Source organism: Lichenostomus cassidix, chromosome 20 (assembly GCF_008360975.1).
Source record: "Lichenostomus cassidix isolate B80296 chromosome 20, HeHo_3.0, whole genome shotgun sequence".
Classification (NCBI taxonomy): Eukaryota; Metazoa; Chordata; class Aves; order Passeriformes; family Meliphagidae; genus Lichenostomus; species Lichenostomus cassidix.
In genome coordinates this window covers 7,722,313-7,740,988 of record NC_139500.1, presented here as the reverse complement: position 1 = coordinate 7,740,988, position 18,676 = coordinate 7,722,313, and the positions used below count along the sequence as shown (strand labels likewise).

Genomic DNA, 18,676 nt, shown 5'->3' with positions numbered 1-18,676 from the left:
GATGATTGCATTGTTCTTTTTTTCTTGCTTACCTATCTCTCTTCTGCTCTTGCAGGTTGATAGGCTGATGGAACTGTATTTTAAGTACCTGGATGCAATGCAGGCAGCTGATAAGAAGATTGATGGGGAGAAACATGTATGTATTGCTTAAGTTTTGCCATGTCATGTCTGTAACACCTCTGCACAGCCATGTCATCTGCACAGGACTTCTGGCTCAACCAGTCACTATTCTCAGATGTGCCCTCCTATCTCTGCTTAATTCCCATTGCCTTACTCTCCAAGACCTAGGTAACCTCAGATAAAATGGGCCAAGAATTTCTCTACAACAAGCGCTTCTGGCTGTCTCTTAGAGTGAATTTTACTAGAAGTACCTAAGTCTGTGCTTCAATTTGCTTTCACTTTTACCTGGCTGCAGTCCTGCTTGGTTTGGCAGATGGAGAGCAGGTGAAATGCAGAGAGACAATTACATGATAATGTGCAAGGCCTCCTACCCTGGCCTGTAGAGTTGTGATCAGTGGCGAGAAAGTGTCTGTGTTGATGAGTTGGCTGAGGTGCAGCCAAGGGCTTGTGTGCTCTCTGCACACCAGCAGTGAATGTTTGAGTGACACGAGCCTTGGTACTGCACAGCACTTTCTTGGAACTGAAGCTGGAACAGACCTTTTGAAAGGGAACGAGCGGCTGGAGTCAGGAAGCAGCTTGCAGAGCTGTTAGCGAGCTTGGCCAGCTTCCCACAAGATTATCTGTATCAGTGCTGGGGAGGGTGTGAGATTGATTAGCACCGACGGAGAGCAATGGCTGCAGCTGCCGTCTTGCACACCGCGCGCTCCGCGTGCCATGGGCAGCAGCCCCCCGCCAGGCCCCGACAAACAGCTGCTTGCCCACTGCCAAGGCTGCTTCTCTGGGCACTGCCAAACATTCCGAGGGCATCAGAGCGCTGCTGCTGCTCAAAGAGGCACGGGAGTGAGTGATGAATGGAGCTGCTTTTGCTGCCAGCACTCAGGCTCCATATGGACAGTGGCAGCGTCACCACTGAGCAGTGGTCTGGAGGAAAACAGCATTTACCCTTTCCTTCTTTCCTTCCATGCTCTGTCCTTCCTCCTCGGAACAGGGCAAGAAATTATTTGTTCTTTACATTTTGTTGTTAGTGTGGGGGTTTTAGAATTCAAAAACCAGAATGGATTTTTTCAGTTGAAGCCTTGTAGTGTGCTGGAGCAGCTGTACAGAGCCCTAAAATACCACATGCAGTGTGAGACTACGTGCCCTTTATCCAGGAACACTCTGGAGCAGCCTGCAAACGTTAACATCTGTAGCAAACAGCCAGCACAAAGCAGGAGTGGAGGGAATTTGAGTGAGAAGAAGCTTTTGTGGAAGCTCTTCAATTAATAATATTAACCCGTTCATGTCTACTAATGCATAAAAGAAGTTAAAGTAAGGAACCTCAGATTCTCCTCCTGTGTTCAGAATAAATGGACCTCAATTCTTTACCTCGTATTAGAACTAATAGGATTTTGCAGAAGCATCCCATGGATGCAACATATTGGACACAACATATATAAAATATGAAGTTCATTCCTAGCTTGGAATATTCTTGGAGAATTATCGTTTGCTTTATTTTGTAGCATTGTCAGATGGTCAGTGGGACATGGTCTCCTAAGATCTGAAGTGGCTCAAGCATTTTCCCCACACAGAATTGGGCAGAAGCCACCATTCTGTGATATGACATGTCATATCACAGCACTGTCTGGCTGTGGCAGGATTTATGGGGCACTTTAATGTTCCTTGTTGTGGCACATGAAAGACTGAGGTAGATTGTATGAACACTTGAGAAACTCTGCTCTGCCACTGGGAGGCTTTTGACCTTCCCCTGGGAACAGAGGACATAGTACCCCAAAATGTGGTATACAGATCCTCACCTTTCTCCCTGCCCCATAGAAAAATGAAACTTGGTGAGATTTTACAGGTTCAGCCTACACTGGCGAGAGCAAGATCCAAGTCTGATGGACAGAGTATCCTGGTGTAAGTCTTGCATTACAAGGAGTGAAAAGCTGATTACACAAGGAATGACTGAGTGCTTTATCTTTAGTAGTGCAGCTGGCATAAGAAGCTCCTGCTCTTGCAGTTCTCCTCCTTTTTATTTCTTTTAGCTTGGCTTATTTTAGTGATCTGGTTTATAGCCCTGCTTTTCAGCCCATGGCAGTGATAGTGGGGGAATAGTTGAGGGTGGAAGGGAGGGGAGGAATTTCTGAAGCCAGCTCTTTTGAGGAGGAACAGTTGTAATAAAAGTGCACCCTAATCTGGACTGTGAAAAAGGATGAGATTACTGAGCCCCTTCTCAGTGTTACCCTCTTGTTTGCTTCAGTGGAATCTGTTCAGAAGGGTTCAGAGGTGATAACTTGGTGATTATCCTAATTGCCATGTGAAACCCAGGAGCAAAGTCCATGAGAGCACTATCTCCAACACCTGATGCCTGTCTTAGCACTTTTCTCAGAGTTTTTAGTTAATGAAAATATCTTGTTCTCCTCTCAATTTCTTTAATTATTTCTGTAGGAAACGGTGCAACATCCTGTGGCCTTTACCTCTCTTTAAAATGAGGTATAATTATGGGTGGCAGCAATAGCCTTGATGATCTCTAAAGATGGTAGGAAATGACAAGAGATAGTTTAATATTTTTATAGTTCCACAGAAAATTATGCTCATCAGGTTTATTCAATAAAATATTCTCACCAGACACTTTGTGCTATAATGACTTACAAATTACATGCTAATTGTGCTACAGCTCAGCCACTCCATCCTTGAAAGGAAGAGGTGGAACTCCTAGGATGAGTATGGTATCCACAGGTGGGGATAACAGGTGGGGATTTGTGTCAGCCCATCCTTTCAGTTTGGTGTAGAAAGGCCAAATTGCCTGGAGCTGTGCCGAGGGCAGGACGTGGTGGCTGTGAGTGTGGCTCTTAGTGTGTGATCTGAAGGCACCTCCTGAGCATGTCTTGCATCCCTCAGCCTTCCCCAGTGATACAGAGACTCCATCCTCAGAGTAAAAGGCACATTGTGGTGGTTGTTTCAGTGCACAGCTATTTGGAATGTACGCATTTCTGTCCTCCTGGATTGTCTTTGCTGTTCCATGTGGTGAGGATGTAAAACCAGGATGCTGGAGGTGTTCTTTGTTCTTGATTAAGTACCCATTCCTTTTGCTCTGCCCAGTGCTTGCTGGAAGGTGAGTGATAGATGAGGAGGGAGGATGATGCAGAAATCTCCTCCAGTGCCTGTGTGGAGCAGTGTGAACTTTGGTACAGCATTGGCACATCCATCGCATCTTTAGGCTTGGAGTCTCTACTTGACACCTCGAGGCCTGTCAGTCCTGCCTCATTAGTGTGAGAGAAGCTCATTTTAGCTTCAGAGAAGCCCATCTTATTGCTGTCTTCTCCCATCAGCAAGGGGCATCTCAGTACATATTGCTGGCAGATTAGAAATGGCACCTGAGCGCTCATTTGGAGGTTAGCGACTGACAGCTTTGAAAGAGAGACCAAGTGGGAAGGGGGCTGCTTGGTACTGTACTGGAGGCAGATTAGCACTGAAAGGGTGGCTGTGGTTTAAAAAAAAAAAAAAAAAAGGACTGTGAAAAGGCACCTTAAAACTGTACTTGTCTTCTAATTCATATCTGCTTAATTTACTGGCACAAAATAATCTTCTCTGCCGAGAGGGGCTGTTAGAGCTGCCGCCGCTGTGTAATCAAGACCGCAGCTGCCTGGATCCAGCTCCTGTGATCTCTGTGCTCAGAGCAGAATACAGAGCAGACCTGGCCTTTGTTTCTTGCTCTGGAGATTCAGAGTCCTGGCCTGTGGATGTTTTTTTGCTCAAGAATTTAGCATTACTGGGCAGAGCAGCCAGTGAGGCTGTGTGCAGTGTGGAGTGTGAGTGGTGGTTTAGGGGTGAGTGTATTGTCTTTCTTGAATGTGTTTTTTTATAATTCAGTCAGTATTCAGCTCTCTGCCTAGCCAAACTCATCATCGTTTAGCTTTAGAGACCAGCTTTGAGCCATTTGTCATGGATGTAGGGTGAGGGAAATCACTCTCTGAACAAAATTGGATTTTTCTATTTACTGGCAAGAGTTCACATGCAGGCTTTGCCTGGTCATGCCTGTGCCCATGGTTTTGAAAACCTGTAGTAAATGAGAGTTGTGCATGTGTTGGAGTCTTCAGGATCTGATGGTAAAGCATCACATCTGAGTGTAGCCAAAGCAGTTGATTTCACAGCATGATTAAGAAAGTACTGGCTTTTAAACTTGTTCTTTTACTAGCAGACTGGATTTCTGGGAGGAAAGGAGAAGTATTTCATTACCTGAGCTTTCCTCTCCCTTTCTGGAGTAAGTGAGAATCAGCTGTCTAAGTCACTCCATCAGATTTCTATCCAAGGAGCATCCATTACACCCCTCCAGAGAGAGTTGCACAGGACTCGTTTTCCTTCTTGTCCCTAAAACTCCCAGCTCACCATTAGATGTGAGGGCTTGGCTTGACACAACAGCAAAATTTGGCAGCCTCAGTCAGCTTTGGTGCTGGTGACCTTGTGTGTGTGTGTGCCTGGAGCACGTGTGCCCGAGGAGGCGCGTCCTGTGGAGCGTTGCAGGTACGGAGCGCTCGCAGGTGATGGCTCTAATGAGGAAATATTGCTCCGCCAGCGTGCGCCCACCTGCCAGACGGCTGCGGAATAAATCACAGAGCTGCAGTGAGCTCACAGGGCTGACGAGCTGCTTCCTTTGTTTAAGAATGTAACCAGAAGACAAACCCCAAAATGCAGAATGTGACATGTAACACAGTTGTTTGGGCCTGTCGGTCCCCATGAGGATGGAGTGCAGGCATGTCCCCAGGGCCAGCTCGGAAGAGGCTGCTCTGAGCTCGCTGCCAGGTGGCTCTTGACAGTGTTTTGAAGAAGATGGGCTTTCTGGGCATGAGGGCTGGAATGGAATGGAGGATTGGAATGGCTTCTTGCATTCTTCACCTGGCCTCCATCTGGGCAGGTCTCACTGGTGAAACTCATATACAGAAGAAGGATGGATGGTGGGTTGTGGGACTTTTTGGCTAAAAAACCCTGGCCCGGGTCTGCCCTTGTGGTACCTGTTACAAACACAGCTGGAAAAGCCTGGCTGGGCATGGAAAAACTGTCCTTGTGTGGGATTTGCAGATGTCTTTTCTCATCCATCAGTTGATGATGAAGCTGGAAGCCTGGTAGGTCTTTGAATGTGCTGGAGTCATGTTCTGCACTGCCAAACAGCACCCTCAGATGGCCAGTTAAAGAGCAGGTTTTGTTCCATTCTCACAAAGAACTTGTAAATCATGGATACATGGGTCTGTTCCATAGTCACACACTCTCACCTCTCAATGTAGAAATGTAATTTCTATGTTTAAATTAAAATTTTAACTTGCAGATGGACACACTTCATGACCAGCAAAAGCAAAACCTTCTTCAAAACTGAATTAAATGTTTTGTGAATTTAAATGAATTGTTAAAAATACTTCTTTGGTGAGAAATATGTAGATGATAACGTTTGGGGGAACAAAACAGTTCTTAAAAAAACACAAATTCCACCAATATTTTGCCACTCCTAATGGGAAGTGCTCTGAGAGAATCCTCACACCTTTCCTTTGTGTGGCTTTACAGGACATGGTGCGTCGAGGAGAGATCATAGACGATGACATGGAAGATGAATTCTATCTCCGTCGTCTGGATGCTGGGCTCTTTGTGCTGCAGCTCATCTGTTACATCATGGCAGAGATCTGTAATGCCAATGTTCCCCAGGTAAAGCTTTGTGCAGGGGTGGAAGATCATCTGTGTTTCCATTCGTGGTGCAGACAAGGCTCTAAATCCTTGCAAATGCTGCTGCGTTGAGTAATTGTCTCTCTAATTCCCTTTTTGGGAGGAAACCTCCTGTTTATTTCACTTGTGTCCATACAAGTTGCAGCAGATAGGAGGGCATTGGTGGGGACAGAAGCTGATTTTTGTCACTAAATTCATATAACCTGCAAGAGCGAGGTCAGGGCTTGAAATGGAAAGGCCCTGTTGAAGCCATTGCTGAGGGAGTTGTGGAAAGGGATGTGCTCTTGGGAGGTCTCACAAAAGCACAGCTACAGCTTTTCTTGGTCTGTGCAAAATGCTGCATCTCTGCTTCATCTGTGAATACATTGGAATTTGTGAATGCATTCTTATTTCTGTGCCATGTGCCTTCCTGGGTGTTCCTCAGCAGATACTGAGGGCAGCCAAGACTGAGTTGGTTTTTGTGGTGCTCAGGTCTCTGCTCATCCCTCAAAGTGGGAAAAAGTGGGGCTGTGCATGGACTTGGATTGCATTGAAGATCACTTTCTTCTCTTTCCTACTCCCCATCAGATTCGTCAGAGAGTCCACCAGATCTTGAACATGAGAGGCAGCTCCATTAAAATTGTTCGACACATCCTGAAGGGTGAGTAGAGATGTCCCTGTGCAAGTGTCTCATCGCTACCAGGGACAGCTTGGTCATTGCTTTGCAGGATGAGCCTTCACATGTAATTCTCCTTGGCTTCCTGAGCATCTCCAGGCAGCAGCTGAGCAGTGTTCTGAGATCCTGGCAGGGCTGGAATCACCCTGATTAGTGGCGTGCTTTGCTTTGCCTCCAAGTTAGGACACTTGCTGTAGCTGCTGTCAGAGAACAGCACATCACTCCACGCTTCAATCAGCCCCAGCATGGCTGGAATTCACTGCTGACATTAATGTGAGAGTAAATATTTAAGGGAAGTGTACATGCCTGCTAGAGGGAAGAATAGTGGAGTCTCATCTTTCATTAACATTGCCCTGCATTTTACCATCTGCACCATATTAGTACCCGTGGTGTATTTGTCTTGTTCTTAGTGTCAGATTAATATGGATTATAGCATTAAAGTATCCTCCATAGCTTTAAAATGTAGCTGTTGTGATTTGCAATCCCAGTTTTAAAGTGCTGCTTGTTATTTTTAATGCTTATGGTGAATTAGAGCAATGCCTATTTGAGCTGTGGCCTTGCTCTGCAGCCTGCTGTCCTTCAGCAGCAGCAGCCAGTGGAACTGGGGGAGAGGAGGGCAGGACTCAGCCTCTTCCTGTGGATCCTTGGAGCTGAGAGGCTTAGTGGGAGCAGCAAGGAACCAGAACTGCCCAAGGAAGATGCTTTCCTATGGAATGTGCCTGCTCTAAAGGGGCTGTGTTGTTTTCAGTGTGGGGCGAGGAGTCTGGTTTTCTTCTGGAGGCAGAGGAAGGTTGGCAGCATTTCTGGGGTACTGGGCTGTGGGATGTGTTTCAGTGTTTCTGCAGTCTTTGGGAGCAACAGTATTCTTCTGGGCTTTTCTTTCCCTCACTTCAACACTGGCAGGTACACACAGTTTATTTTCTGCAGAACCTGTAGGTTTTCTCCCTTCTCATGTGCAGTAAAAAGGGGATCAGAAGGGATGGCTGGTTTGACGAAATTAAGAGTGATTTTCTGACAGTGTGAGATTACCTGCAGCTATAGGCAATCTCTTTGGCCCTTGTCCATGGCCACAAAGTGCAAATTAATGCCTGCTGGTGAGCAGGGGGGCTACATAGGCTGTCTTCTCTGATTTTAATTATGATACTTGAAAATTCCTGCCTCTAAACCGCCCCTTTTCAATGTGTTGTATGGCACACGTCTGCGTTCAGATTCCCACACTTGCCCAGGGCTGTGGGTCCCTGAGGGAGTTGTCTGCACACCTCACTGGATTTGCACACCTCACGGTCACGGCTCTGGGTGGTTGATTTACATACCAAGCTGAATTGGAGGGCAGCTGCATTAAAATTTCATCCGATTCGTTCTTTCCCAGACAGTGACTTGCATTGTGAAACTTTCTCCGTGGTTGTATTGGGTGTTGCAAGCTCAGGGTCTTGCTGGGTTGGGTGCTCTCAGCAGCACCACGTTCTCTGCCTGAAGGGGCACATTGGCTTGTTAATAATGCAGGGATGGGTACAGAGTTTGGGCTCTGACTGCAGCTCTCCCCAGCTCTTGTACTTGCCAGTTTTAGAGACTTTCAGAGACAATAGTCAGAGCCCGAGTGATAAATTTCTGAGTGGGTCCTTGTGAAATCCTGCAGTGGGACCCAGTAGGCAGGAGCAGCACTGAGCTCAGCCACAGTCTAGGCTCTGAAATCTGAGCTTTTCAGTAGTTACACACCTATATCCACATCTGTGGTCAGCACAGATGCACCAGCTTTTAACAGCAGTGACATCAGGGACATGCACCTGCTTCTCTGGAGGAGTCAGTTCCCTGGACACAGCTTCCTAGGGAAGGGAAGGGGTTGGAGCAGGGATTTGGATGTGGACCCTGCAGTGTGCTGCTGGGCAGCTGGGGCCAGTAAGGGACTTCCAAAACTTTACTGGAGTCAACTGCATGAGATTCCATTGCAAGTGACTGAAAGATCAGGAGCCTGAGCCTTGGCTGGAATGTTTCCAGGCTACTTCCCAACTTGCTCTCAGGACAGATGAGGACTGGTTTATTTTTACTTTTCGTTCAGTGTTTTGCTCTTGTTCAGTTTTTATTTTCTATTTTTGCATACTAATTAGGTGCTTGGTTTTTAGTTTGATTTTTATGGCCTACATATTCTCCATGTTTCTCTGGCAACCTGACAGCTGATGGATCCCTTGGGGTGGCTCAGAATTACTTACGATGCAAGCAAGGAAGCGAGACTGTTTTCTTGTGGTAGGACTTTCAAGGGGGAGGAGTGGGCAGGGAATAACGGGAGGCTCATTAATGCATTTCTGCAGGCTGACCAGTCCTCCCACACTTCCTTTTTCTAGAAGATCAAGCATTTCTTGCAACAGGACAGTTAGTTTATGCTTTGGAAGAAAACAACTGAATTGTGTGTACCTTGGCTAGGGAGATGTTTTGAGGATGGAGGCTGGTTTTGGGATGGCAGCAGTGTCTGTATCTTGGGGAGATGCCTGATCTCCGTCTGTCATTGGGAACAGTGAGGCACAGGCCTCTCTGAACTGATACTTGGCTCTGGAGTGGCAAAGCTTCCTGTTCCTCACTGATCCAGAGGGACTAGGCATTTATCCTGGCTCCCTGAGCAGCTCTGTTAGAGGTGCTCCAGCTGAGGGCCCTCCCAGGACACACCTGCTGTCAGGTGAGTGGGCACACTGGGTGCTGGGCATGTGGAATATCTGCTGGCATTCCAGCCCAATCCTGTTAGCACAGGTAAGCACAAAGGAAGGGTCAGCATGCTCTGAGGATGGAGCTCAGTCTGGCTCATGGTGCCTCCATCTGTGCAGGCTCTGGAGCTTCCAATATCCATTACAAGCCTCAGTATTTCCCGATTGATTTTTACTGTTCTGTAACCATTGTATTTTGTCTAATGAAGCAGAAACCAATCTTGGGCCCTTTCCCTTTGTGTAGCTACAGCAGTGTGTAAGCTCTGGTTAACTGTTGGCAGGGGCAGCTTACATTTGATTTTTTTTAGCAGCCTCAGTGTAGTGGTGGAATTTTAAATAGTAAATACATAAAATCTCTGTCAGAGATTTACTTTTTTAAGCCTGGTTCTTGGGGTTTTATCTGGTGTCTTCAAGCTGCTAATGCTTCAAATGAGCATTAGCAGCTGTCATAACCCAGTAAGCATTCTGCCTTGGAGTCACTGGGACTTTAGTCTTACAAAACCTAGATGTTTAGAAGGAGAAATGCTGAGCTTTTGGACAAGATTAGAAGAATTTGTGTCTTGTTTTTGTTTGGGTGATCTCCTGGGACAAAGGAAGGGCATTGCCATTAGTGGCACTCAGCAGCTCCCTGCTGGAGCCCTAGTCTGAGCAGTCTGGCCATCCTTACAGCTGGGGGCAGAGATGCTGGCTGTGCCAGACTTGGAGATTATGACTGGCCCTCACCTGGGCTTGGAGAGGCCACTGCAGGGGGGAAGTGTTGCCCTTGGGCTGCAATTAACTCCAGCACTTGCATCCATTGCAGCTGTTCCACAGGCACTTACCCTGATGGAGCATGGAAGGAGCTGCTGCGGACAGAGCTGGCTCTTCCACCGGCTCCCCAGGGCATGGTGCTGGCAGAAGGCTCTGGTACTGCCTGAGGGGACAGGGGAGCTTGAGCTAAGTGCCAGAGCTTGGCTGGGAAGGGGACCCCATCCCTGTGCACTGGGATCATCTCCTGCCTGATGTTTGGATGCCCAGAGCAGCCCTCAGCCAAAGCATGCACAGCACTACAGGGCCGGACTGCCCCACAACAACCAGCCCATACACAGGGAGCTCCAAGGAATCTGTCCTTGTAGGAGCTTCCTGCTGCCTTTAAGACCTAAGGAGAGCAGCTCCCCCATCGAAGGGAGGTGCCCTGAGCTGGTCCCTTTGGTGGGACAGCAGCAGCTCAGGTTCACCTGCAGCAAACCTCAGCATTACCACCTGCTCATGTTACTGGAGCAGTTTATAAATATTAAAAATATTTTTCCCAGAGGCCTGGCAAAGAGCTCCACTTCTTGTACATGGAGAGAGAGAGAGTGCACACAGGAGGGAAGACTCCCACATCAGCTAACTTCTGCCTGTCCTCACTGCTTTCAGTGCTCCTGTAACAAAGGCTTTGATGGAGCTCAGAGCGTGTAGCAGTGCTAAATGTATAAATATTAAAGCAAACTTTCTGCAGCAACTTACCATTCAGTGCTGAATACAAGCTGTTCTGTTTGTTTGGAAGAAGGGAAAGAATGCGAGCAGGCGGAGGCAGAGAAGCGCTGTCTTAACCATCAGCCTGCTCCTGATTTCCTCAGATTTGTTCAGCTCCTTGCTTCTGCAGCTCAGAACCTGCTTTTCATTTTTTCTTTTTAAACCATCTTTGAAAATGCAGGTTCTGGTGGCAGGAAGGAGGGAGCTGGTCGGGGATGAGAGCTGCCAGCTCCAAATGAACGTCAGGAAGGAGAGCTACAGAGGGAATGTTTAGTTCTGTGGTGTTTGGCTGTGTGCATTGATGGGCAAGACTGTGGTCAGGGTCTGGTGTCCTCTGCCTAATGACAAGGAGTTTGGTTTGTAGTTAAATCTGAGCTGGTGGATTTTCTTCTGTGTGGTTAAATGCACTGGTAGTTGGGGGAATTGGGCTCTTCTCGGTAAAAATCCTCATTCAGGATGCTTGGACAGCAGGCAGGTTAAACCCTGGAAATGATTAACAGTTGTCACAGACCCTGCCTGACCTTCCCTGATGACACTCAGTGTCCAAAGGGACCTAGAAAAACAGTGATTAGTAGTGATTTATGGCACTGTTTGCATTTCTTGGGATTTCTTGGTTTGCATTCCCGTGCCAGGGAATGGGTGCTCCTGGGTGTTGGTGTCTGCGTGGGCCTGAGCGGGGAGTTCTCTGTGCTCTGTCTGCCACAAAAGCTTTAATGAGTGTCAGCAGGTGTTTGTTATGCAAAGCTTTAACCCTGGGGATGGACAGGAAAACCATCAATGCTCCTTGCATTAATTTCCATTTGGCTGTTTGCAGTGGTTGTGGATGTAGATTCTGCTGTGGTGTCTTCAGGAGCTGTTGCCCTTCGTTCATTCCTGTTGCACTCTAAGCCTGTGTCCCTCTGCTTTCTCCCTGCAGAGTACGCGGAGAACATTGGGGATGGGAAGAACCAGGAGTTTCGGGAGAGCGAGCAGAAGCGGATCCTGGATCTGCTGGAGAATTTCTGAGGACCTGGGGGACACCTCTGGGTCTGCCCACAAGGACGTGGTGCCAGTTCCCCCTTCTTCTGCCCCTCCTCCAGCCTCTATTGCACGATGAAAGTGATGTTTCTATGAAACTGCTTCTAAATGGGATTTGGGAGATATTAAAGATAGTTGGCTTTTTTTTAGTTCCTGGTTTGTTATTTGAGCAGTGCTCTGTGAGCAGGGCTGCAGCTGTATAACCAGCATAAAAGCAGCATGAGGTTCCCTTTTTTTTCCTTTTCCCCCCTAAATCTAGCTGCCAAGGATCAGTGGGAAACAATACAAGTGTATGTGTGGCAGGGAGGGCAGAGAAGAAGCCTGGATGGCTTGAGAGACTGTTTGCAGGTTATTCAAACTCGATCCGTCAATGAAAACGTACAACCCTTGCTCTGATGGGAACCAGGGAGGCTGAGGTAGTGGTGTGTGCCCAGCTCATCCCTTCTTCACTGGCAGAAGAGATCCAGGAATCAGTCATATCAGCCATTCCTGTTAAATCTTCCCAAAGGTGAGTGGGACTTGAAAGTAGGTTCTGGCACAGGCTGTTCGCTGTTCCCTCCTGAAGAGGGAATGAGTCTTTTGGGGTTTTACCCAGAACCAAGAGTGAGGGGAGGTAAGCAATGACATGCCCAAATCCCATTGCCTTCCCTTCGCAGTCAGCTTTGGGTCTTGGCTGTGCTTGTTCAGTGGAAAACCAGTGTTGTGGTTCCTGGACAGAGAGCTCGGCTCTTGGAGCAACAGCAAGTCCCCAGGAGCAGAGGGACAGCCCTTCCCATCCCAGGAGACGGGGCCACAGCTCATTCTCATCACGCTCTGCCCCACGGTGTGGTTTTGGGTGTCATCGTGCCAGACTCTGGCACTTCCCTGAGTCGGGACTCCCAGCTGGGATAGGAAGAAGCAGAGGATATTTTCCTGCATCCTCTTTTCTGCTGCTGAAGTTAATGACTGTCATCACAAACCATCGTGGCTCCTGCAAGCTGGGCTGTGCCTAATTTAGAGAGATTTGCATGCTGGCAGCATTCATTTTTTATCTCCAAGAAAAATGCATTGTCAGGGAAGCTTAAAGGCTTCCTTCAATCCTGACTGCACAGGCACTGCTGGCCTGGCGCTATTGAACGCTGGTGTTCAGGGGATCAGCATGGAAGTCGTGGCTTCAGCAGCCACAAAAAGCTGCAAGAATACATTTTTTGTGCAGAACTTGTCAAATTCCTCGTTTCTTTCTTCTGTTTTCAGCCTGCTTCCTTAAAGGTGTTTTTTTCCTTCAGCTTTGAGGTGTGTGTAGGTTTTTACTTGAGTCTGGGAATCATTCCCTTTCCACACCAGTGGAGATGAGGTCAGAGCTGGTCTCTGGTTTCTCCTGGAAGGTGACTGGCTCTTCCCTCACGCTGTGCTTGTGGTGAGGAGCTGAGGAGAAAGAGAGGGATATGAGACAGAGGGTTTGAGGCAGAGCAGGGAGGGGACTTAGTGAGTGTGGAACAGCTTTGGTCGGGAAGTGGGGACATGTATCTGGGGAAGGAAAGGGCAGGGAGGGTCTTGAGAAAACTGCAATAAACTGCCTGAGGGCAAGGTAAGTTTATAAATCTGAGTACATTTTTAACCTGATTTCACTGTGTTTGCCACACCTCTGCGTGTGTACGTGTGATTGTTTCCATGCATGGTGAACTGGTGTGGGTGTGCAGTTCAGGATCCCTGCTCCGAGCTGGCTTCTCTTGGCTGGGGAAAACCTCCTGCAGCATCTGCTGGGAGTGAAATGTCGGTCACTGCCACAGTGGGTTGTGCCAGTGAACTTGCACTGGAAGCACTCGCAGCAAGGGACAGCGGCTGGAGGAACCAAAGGCACAGTGATGTGGTGTGTGGATTCCCTGGACTCCTCATGAAGTAGGGAAGGATCCTGGCACTGCTCCAGCTGCCAGCAGTCAATGGATCAGGAGAAGGAACTGGTGATGGAGTCTGGGCCTCAGCACCGTCCTGTGAGGTGGTGTTCCCTCTGCAGGGTTGGGGATGTGGTGCCACCCCGACACTGTCCCTCACAGTTCTTGGGGCTGTGGTGCTGCACCTGGGGAGCAGGAACACCTTGCCATATTTTTTTCTTCCCCATCTGAAGGAGAAATTTGTGGGATTAAGGAATGGCATTGTGCCCATCCCACCCAGCCCAGCCACTGTCCCTGTGATGGATGAGGATGCTCCAGATGTTGCTGAGGAATTTGCGCAGAGATGGTTCCTGCAAGTCAGGCTTTTACAGGGTGGATGATGAATTATTCTCTTCTAATTTCCAAGCTCTTTCAGAAGGAGGAACCCCACTGCTCCAAAGGACCCCAGTCAGTTGTGATCCTGGTGATCACACCAGGTGCTGCCATGCACCCACACCCTGACCCCATGCCCCACTGCTGGGAAACTCTGGATCCTCTGCCTTGGTCCTTGGGATGGGCTGGGGGCCCACCTGGCTGCTCTGTTATTAATTAGGGTAATTATTCAGCTCAATGTGCTGCTCCTGGCCAGCTCATTTGTGCTGTCATACTGAGCAGCACAGAAAAGCCTTGGAGGTATGAGGATGGGCACCCTGAGTCTTGGCAGTTGTGAATGACATTATTGCAACTGGGGGAGGATTAAAAGGTGGAGCTAGTAACAGATTTTCATGAGGAAGCATACATAGGCTGCAGATGGGAATTTGTGCCTTGGCTTAACCCTGCCCGTTTCTGTGACCCTGGAACAGCAGCATCACTGTTGGGTTTTGGGCTAAATGTGGGATTTGGGAGGGGGTGTGGGAGTGGCACAACCCACAAGCAGCTTCCCTGGGACTCTGGGCTGCTGGGAGTGATGGCAGGGAGTGGGTGAGAGGAGCCTGGTGGCTTTGGCTCCTCTGTGAGCCCTCAGCATGCTGAGCCACACTCCCCTCCCGGCTCTGCTCTCGGGCTACCAGACCAGCCTCGCCATGGGGCAGTCGAACTTACAGGGACAGAGACCCCTCTGCATCACACCCCCGCCCCGGGCCATGTTTTCCTGTCTCTGATTGTAAACAGATTTGACTAAAGAGGTAAATGAGAAGGTAATTAGAGGGAACATAATGGATGAGGCACTCGGGTGATGGGAAGCAGGAAACTTGCCCTCCAGGAGAAAGGAGCTGGGAGGGTGTTCTTCAGCAGAGCACCCCATGGTGCCTCACAATTCCCTCTGCAGCAGGATCCCAGGATGCAGTGGTGGGAGCTCTGACACCTGGGGATGCCCAAGGGCTGCCTCAGGCTGAGACAAGCTGTGGGCAGTGGGCAGTCAGGGATGCTGCAGGCAGGGCTGAGCCCATTACTCGGACATCTGGACTTTGCCAGAGCACTAATCCAGGTTTGGTACCAGGTGCACTAGGCTGCTGAGCACCTGCTCAGGATTTAAAAGCAGGAAAGCAGCCAGGAAGTGGGGGAGATGCTGTCTGCAGTCTGTGAGGTCGTTGGGTTCCTCTGCTCCATGCAGGCTCTTGCCCTGGTGGGGTTTGGTTGGGCTGAGGTCAGGCTGGGTTTGGCTGGGGCTGGGGGAATGCTGGGGCAAGTCCTGGGGGAGAAGGTGTGGGAAGGGAGAGGGATATTCACACCAGCCCTGTGGGGAGTGGTAGGGTGGGAGCCCTGGTGTAGCAGGGAGGGTGGGAGCTCTGGTTTCCTCCTGCTGGGAGTGGCAGGAGCTGATGGCACTTCGCCCTGGCCACAAGAGACAGGCACCGACTGTCCTCGCTGTGTGTCCAAATCCATCTTCAGCTCTGCTCCCGGCTGAGCCTCCCTAAATGGGGAGAAATGAGTGTAAATCACGGCTGAGGAACATCTCCTGATATCCCAGTGGAGGGACTGAGGCTGTGCTAAATACAGCGAGAGGCTGTCAGCACTGGGAACAAACCATCAGCTGCGAAATAAGTCACTTACACTATTGATTTTTTTTAATTTTTTTTTTCTTTTAAGGCCTTGCTCTCAGGGAAAGCTTTTCTCCTGGGGCAGGAAATTATTTGGAGGGGGAAGGGCTGGTTGGCTTGTGGTATTTTTTGTTTGTTTGTTTTTTTACATTTAATTTTTTGGTGCTTAATGGTTTGGAAAGAGGGAACTGTTCCACAATGACGGACACCTGTGATGTTGCTCCTCTCCATCGGGAACCTGGCGGTGGGTTCTGCAGAGGAAGGAATTAATGGCCTGGAAACGGGCTTGAGTTCTCTGAAGAAATAATTCTTTTCAAGTAATTTTCTTCTGAATTTTATGCTTTGGAGACTTCCCTGTGCGGGGGCTGCTCTGGGCAGAGGCCTTTGAGTCCCAAAGCTCCCACATGCTTGGAGGGGTTCCTGCTGCCTTTCTCACATTGTGCTGGGACCCCCAGGACTCCCCAGGGTGGGGGGCTGCAGACACAGGGCTGTGACCATTCCAAACCAGGCAGGGGGATGGAGACACTGAATGTCCCTGTCGCAGGGATGCTCCCACTGCTCTCCCAGCCAGGTCATGCCACTGGGAAGGGCTGTACCAGCAGTGACACAAGGAGCCCATGGTGGTGCTGGTAGCTGGAGCAAGCTTCTCTCTACCTAAAACCCTCTCCTGCTTGGTCTGTTATTTTTGGTGCCATTGTGGCTGCTGTGGTTTGGGTGGGTGGGTTGTGTTTGCCCACCTGAACTCCCCCTTGCCACCTCCCCGGCTGCTCCCTGCCCTGGGGGATCCTGACAGGCGCTGCCTCCATGGCTGGCTGCGCCCGGGATGATTTGTGGAGGAGCAGGCTCTAATGTTGCCTGGCGGGAGCATTGTTTTCCTGCAGTGCACGCAGACCTTTGCAAATAATCTAATAATGCAGGAATGTCAAACTTCAGCTGTGGAAGGAAATCCTTTTATACAGGAATTGTCAAGTCTCTAAACAAGTATCAGAAATGAGCTCAGTATCAATGTGGAGGGTGTTTATTCTGCCCGTCAGAGAGATGAACAATCCAATTCACTCTCCCAGGCAGACGCAGATCCGAGCATTGGCTCCTGGACCTCAGGAGAGCTCAGCACTGAGCCTTGGGGTGCCCTGCACAAACCCTTAAAGAGGTAAATTTCAAAATAATGCATGAGGCAGACCCCAGTGCTTCAGTGCCTCTGGGATTTGGGGTTTGAGGGTTTTTTTCCAGTTGCTGGGCAGCTTTTGATGTCAAAACAGAATGTGGGATATTGGCATTGGAATGAGCATGAGCAGCCCTCGGGAGCCAGCAGAAAGGACCAACCTTCTTGTTTTCATTCTGGATGTCTTTGGGCCGTGCCAGGTTGGAGCTGTGTCCCTGGGGATGTTCCTTCAGGGAACCCCACACAGGGTCTGGGGGTCCACGTGAGGCTGATGCCCCATGAGGTGCTGCTGATCTGTCTGACCCCCATCCCCTTCCAACCTCATCCAGCTCTTCCGAGCTCCACTGCACCCTCCAACTTCGCAGGTTGCCTTTGCCCAATGGACAGATGTCCCAGGGAATTTACATGCAAACCTCGTGGGCGCAGGAGCTGGGATCGTGGTGAATACCGTGCCACTGGGATCTTTGTGGTTTCACTGCATGGAAATGCCCGCTGGATTCCTCCATTTGGCGAGTGCCCCCCCGAGCAGAACTGAGCAGTGGGCAGGAACCTGGCACTGACAGAGATAAGGAGTGTTTCATCCTCGAGAGCGACTCCCTGGGCCCGTTCTGCTGAAAGAGAAGCCCTGTGAAGGAGGCGCCGGCTGTTCAGAGCAATAACGAGCGAGCAGATAAGGGACCTCATTACGCAGCGGGTGTTGTCTGTGCGCGGGGAGCCGCTGGCTCTGCTCCCGCCTCTGTGTGTGAGTGACCTCCCTATGTATCCCTGTCAGACACACAGGGGTTCTTTGGGGCCGCATGGCTGCACCCGCAGGCAGCACCTGCCCGAGGCCTTTTCACTGATGGATTAAAATCGAGGAGGAAAACCAACCCTTCCCAGCGTGCTTAAGACGTGGGTACAGGCTGTCTGGGCTCTGCTGGGCTCTGCACAGCCCCAGCACCCGTTTTTTATCCACTGTGATGGCAGAAAATCTACTGGAAATGGGACTTAATTCAGGCTTTGACTCTGGAGGTGTTCCCAACTCCAGGAAGAATTTATGCTCTTTGCTTCCTCCTGGCATGATTTAAATATCTCTGATAGTGCACGGGCAAGTTTCAGCCCTCGCAGTGCAGCTGTGCAGCCTCAGCTCCTGGTGGGGGCTGTGCCACCCTCTGTCAGGGTGCAGGAGCTGGGCTGGGTCTGAGAATCCCTGCCCATGCCTGGGATGCACAGTCCCCACCGGGTGAGATCTCCAGCTCCTGCTCTGGCTACGCCTGTAGGTGGGTGCTGGTACATGCATCCCCCTGTTCCAGCACGTGGATTTTGCCTCCACGTGTGCCTCTGAGAGACCTGGTGCTTTTGCTTTGTCAGGATCCAGCCCAGAGCTGCTCCCTGACACAGCTGTGTTTGCTCGGCAGCTCCAGGCAGCTTTACTTCAGGATGCCCGAAGTCCTTTGCTGCTGTTGCCATCTCAGAGTGGGACCCTCTGATCCCAATCAGCCATGGAAACTCCTGAATGCAGCCGGGCATGGCCATGCTGCCCATTTGTCTGTCACTGCTGCTCCCTCCTTCCCTCAGCTTTTAACTCCGGAGGGAGTAATGAACTTGGGCAGAGATCAATGCTCTGCTCTGAGCCAGGCTTTATTCTGACATGCAGCAAATGCTGCAGCAGGTACAACTTTTTTTAAAATTATTGATTAGCAACGCAGGTACGAGGCAGCACAGCTCCCTCCCAGGGACCTGCCTTGCTGGAGGGGAATGGGAAGAATACCCCCACTCCTTCTTCTGGAGCCCTGCCAAGGGAAGGGCGAGGAAATACAGCCAGTATTTTCAAATCCAATTTAAAGAATCTCTTTGTAGCCAACATCTGTCATCTCACGGCAGAAAACACCTGAAATAATCTGATTTTTTCTGTTTATCTAGAGAGCAAATAATATCCTTTTGATTGCTCTGTTGCATACAGATACTCTGGT

The 18,676-nt window shown here is 49.6% G+C and overlaps 1 protein-coding gene across 1 annotated transcript in view; it reads left to right on the top strand.

Annotated features, from left to right (window-relative positions):
- Nucleotides 1-11,822, top strand: part of CTNNBL1 (catenin beta like 1) — a 47,462-nt gene extending 35,640 nt beyond the window's left edge. Inside the window, exons 13-16 of the mRNA XM_085079578.1 lie at nt 56-136; nt 5,656-5,793; nt 6,379-6,451; nt 11,573-11,822. Coding sequence (XP_084935704.1) covers nt 56-136; nt 5,656-5,793; nt 6,379-6,451; nt 11,573-11,661 — 381 coding nt within the window. The 3' untranslated portion in view covers nt 11,662-11,822. The remainder of the gene's footprint in view (nt 1-55; nt 137-5,655; nt 5,794-6,378; nt 6,452-11,572) is intronic.
- The last annotated feature ends 6,854 nt before the right edge of the window (nt 11,823-18,676 follow it).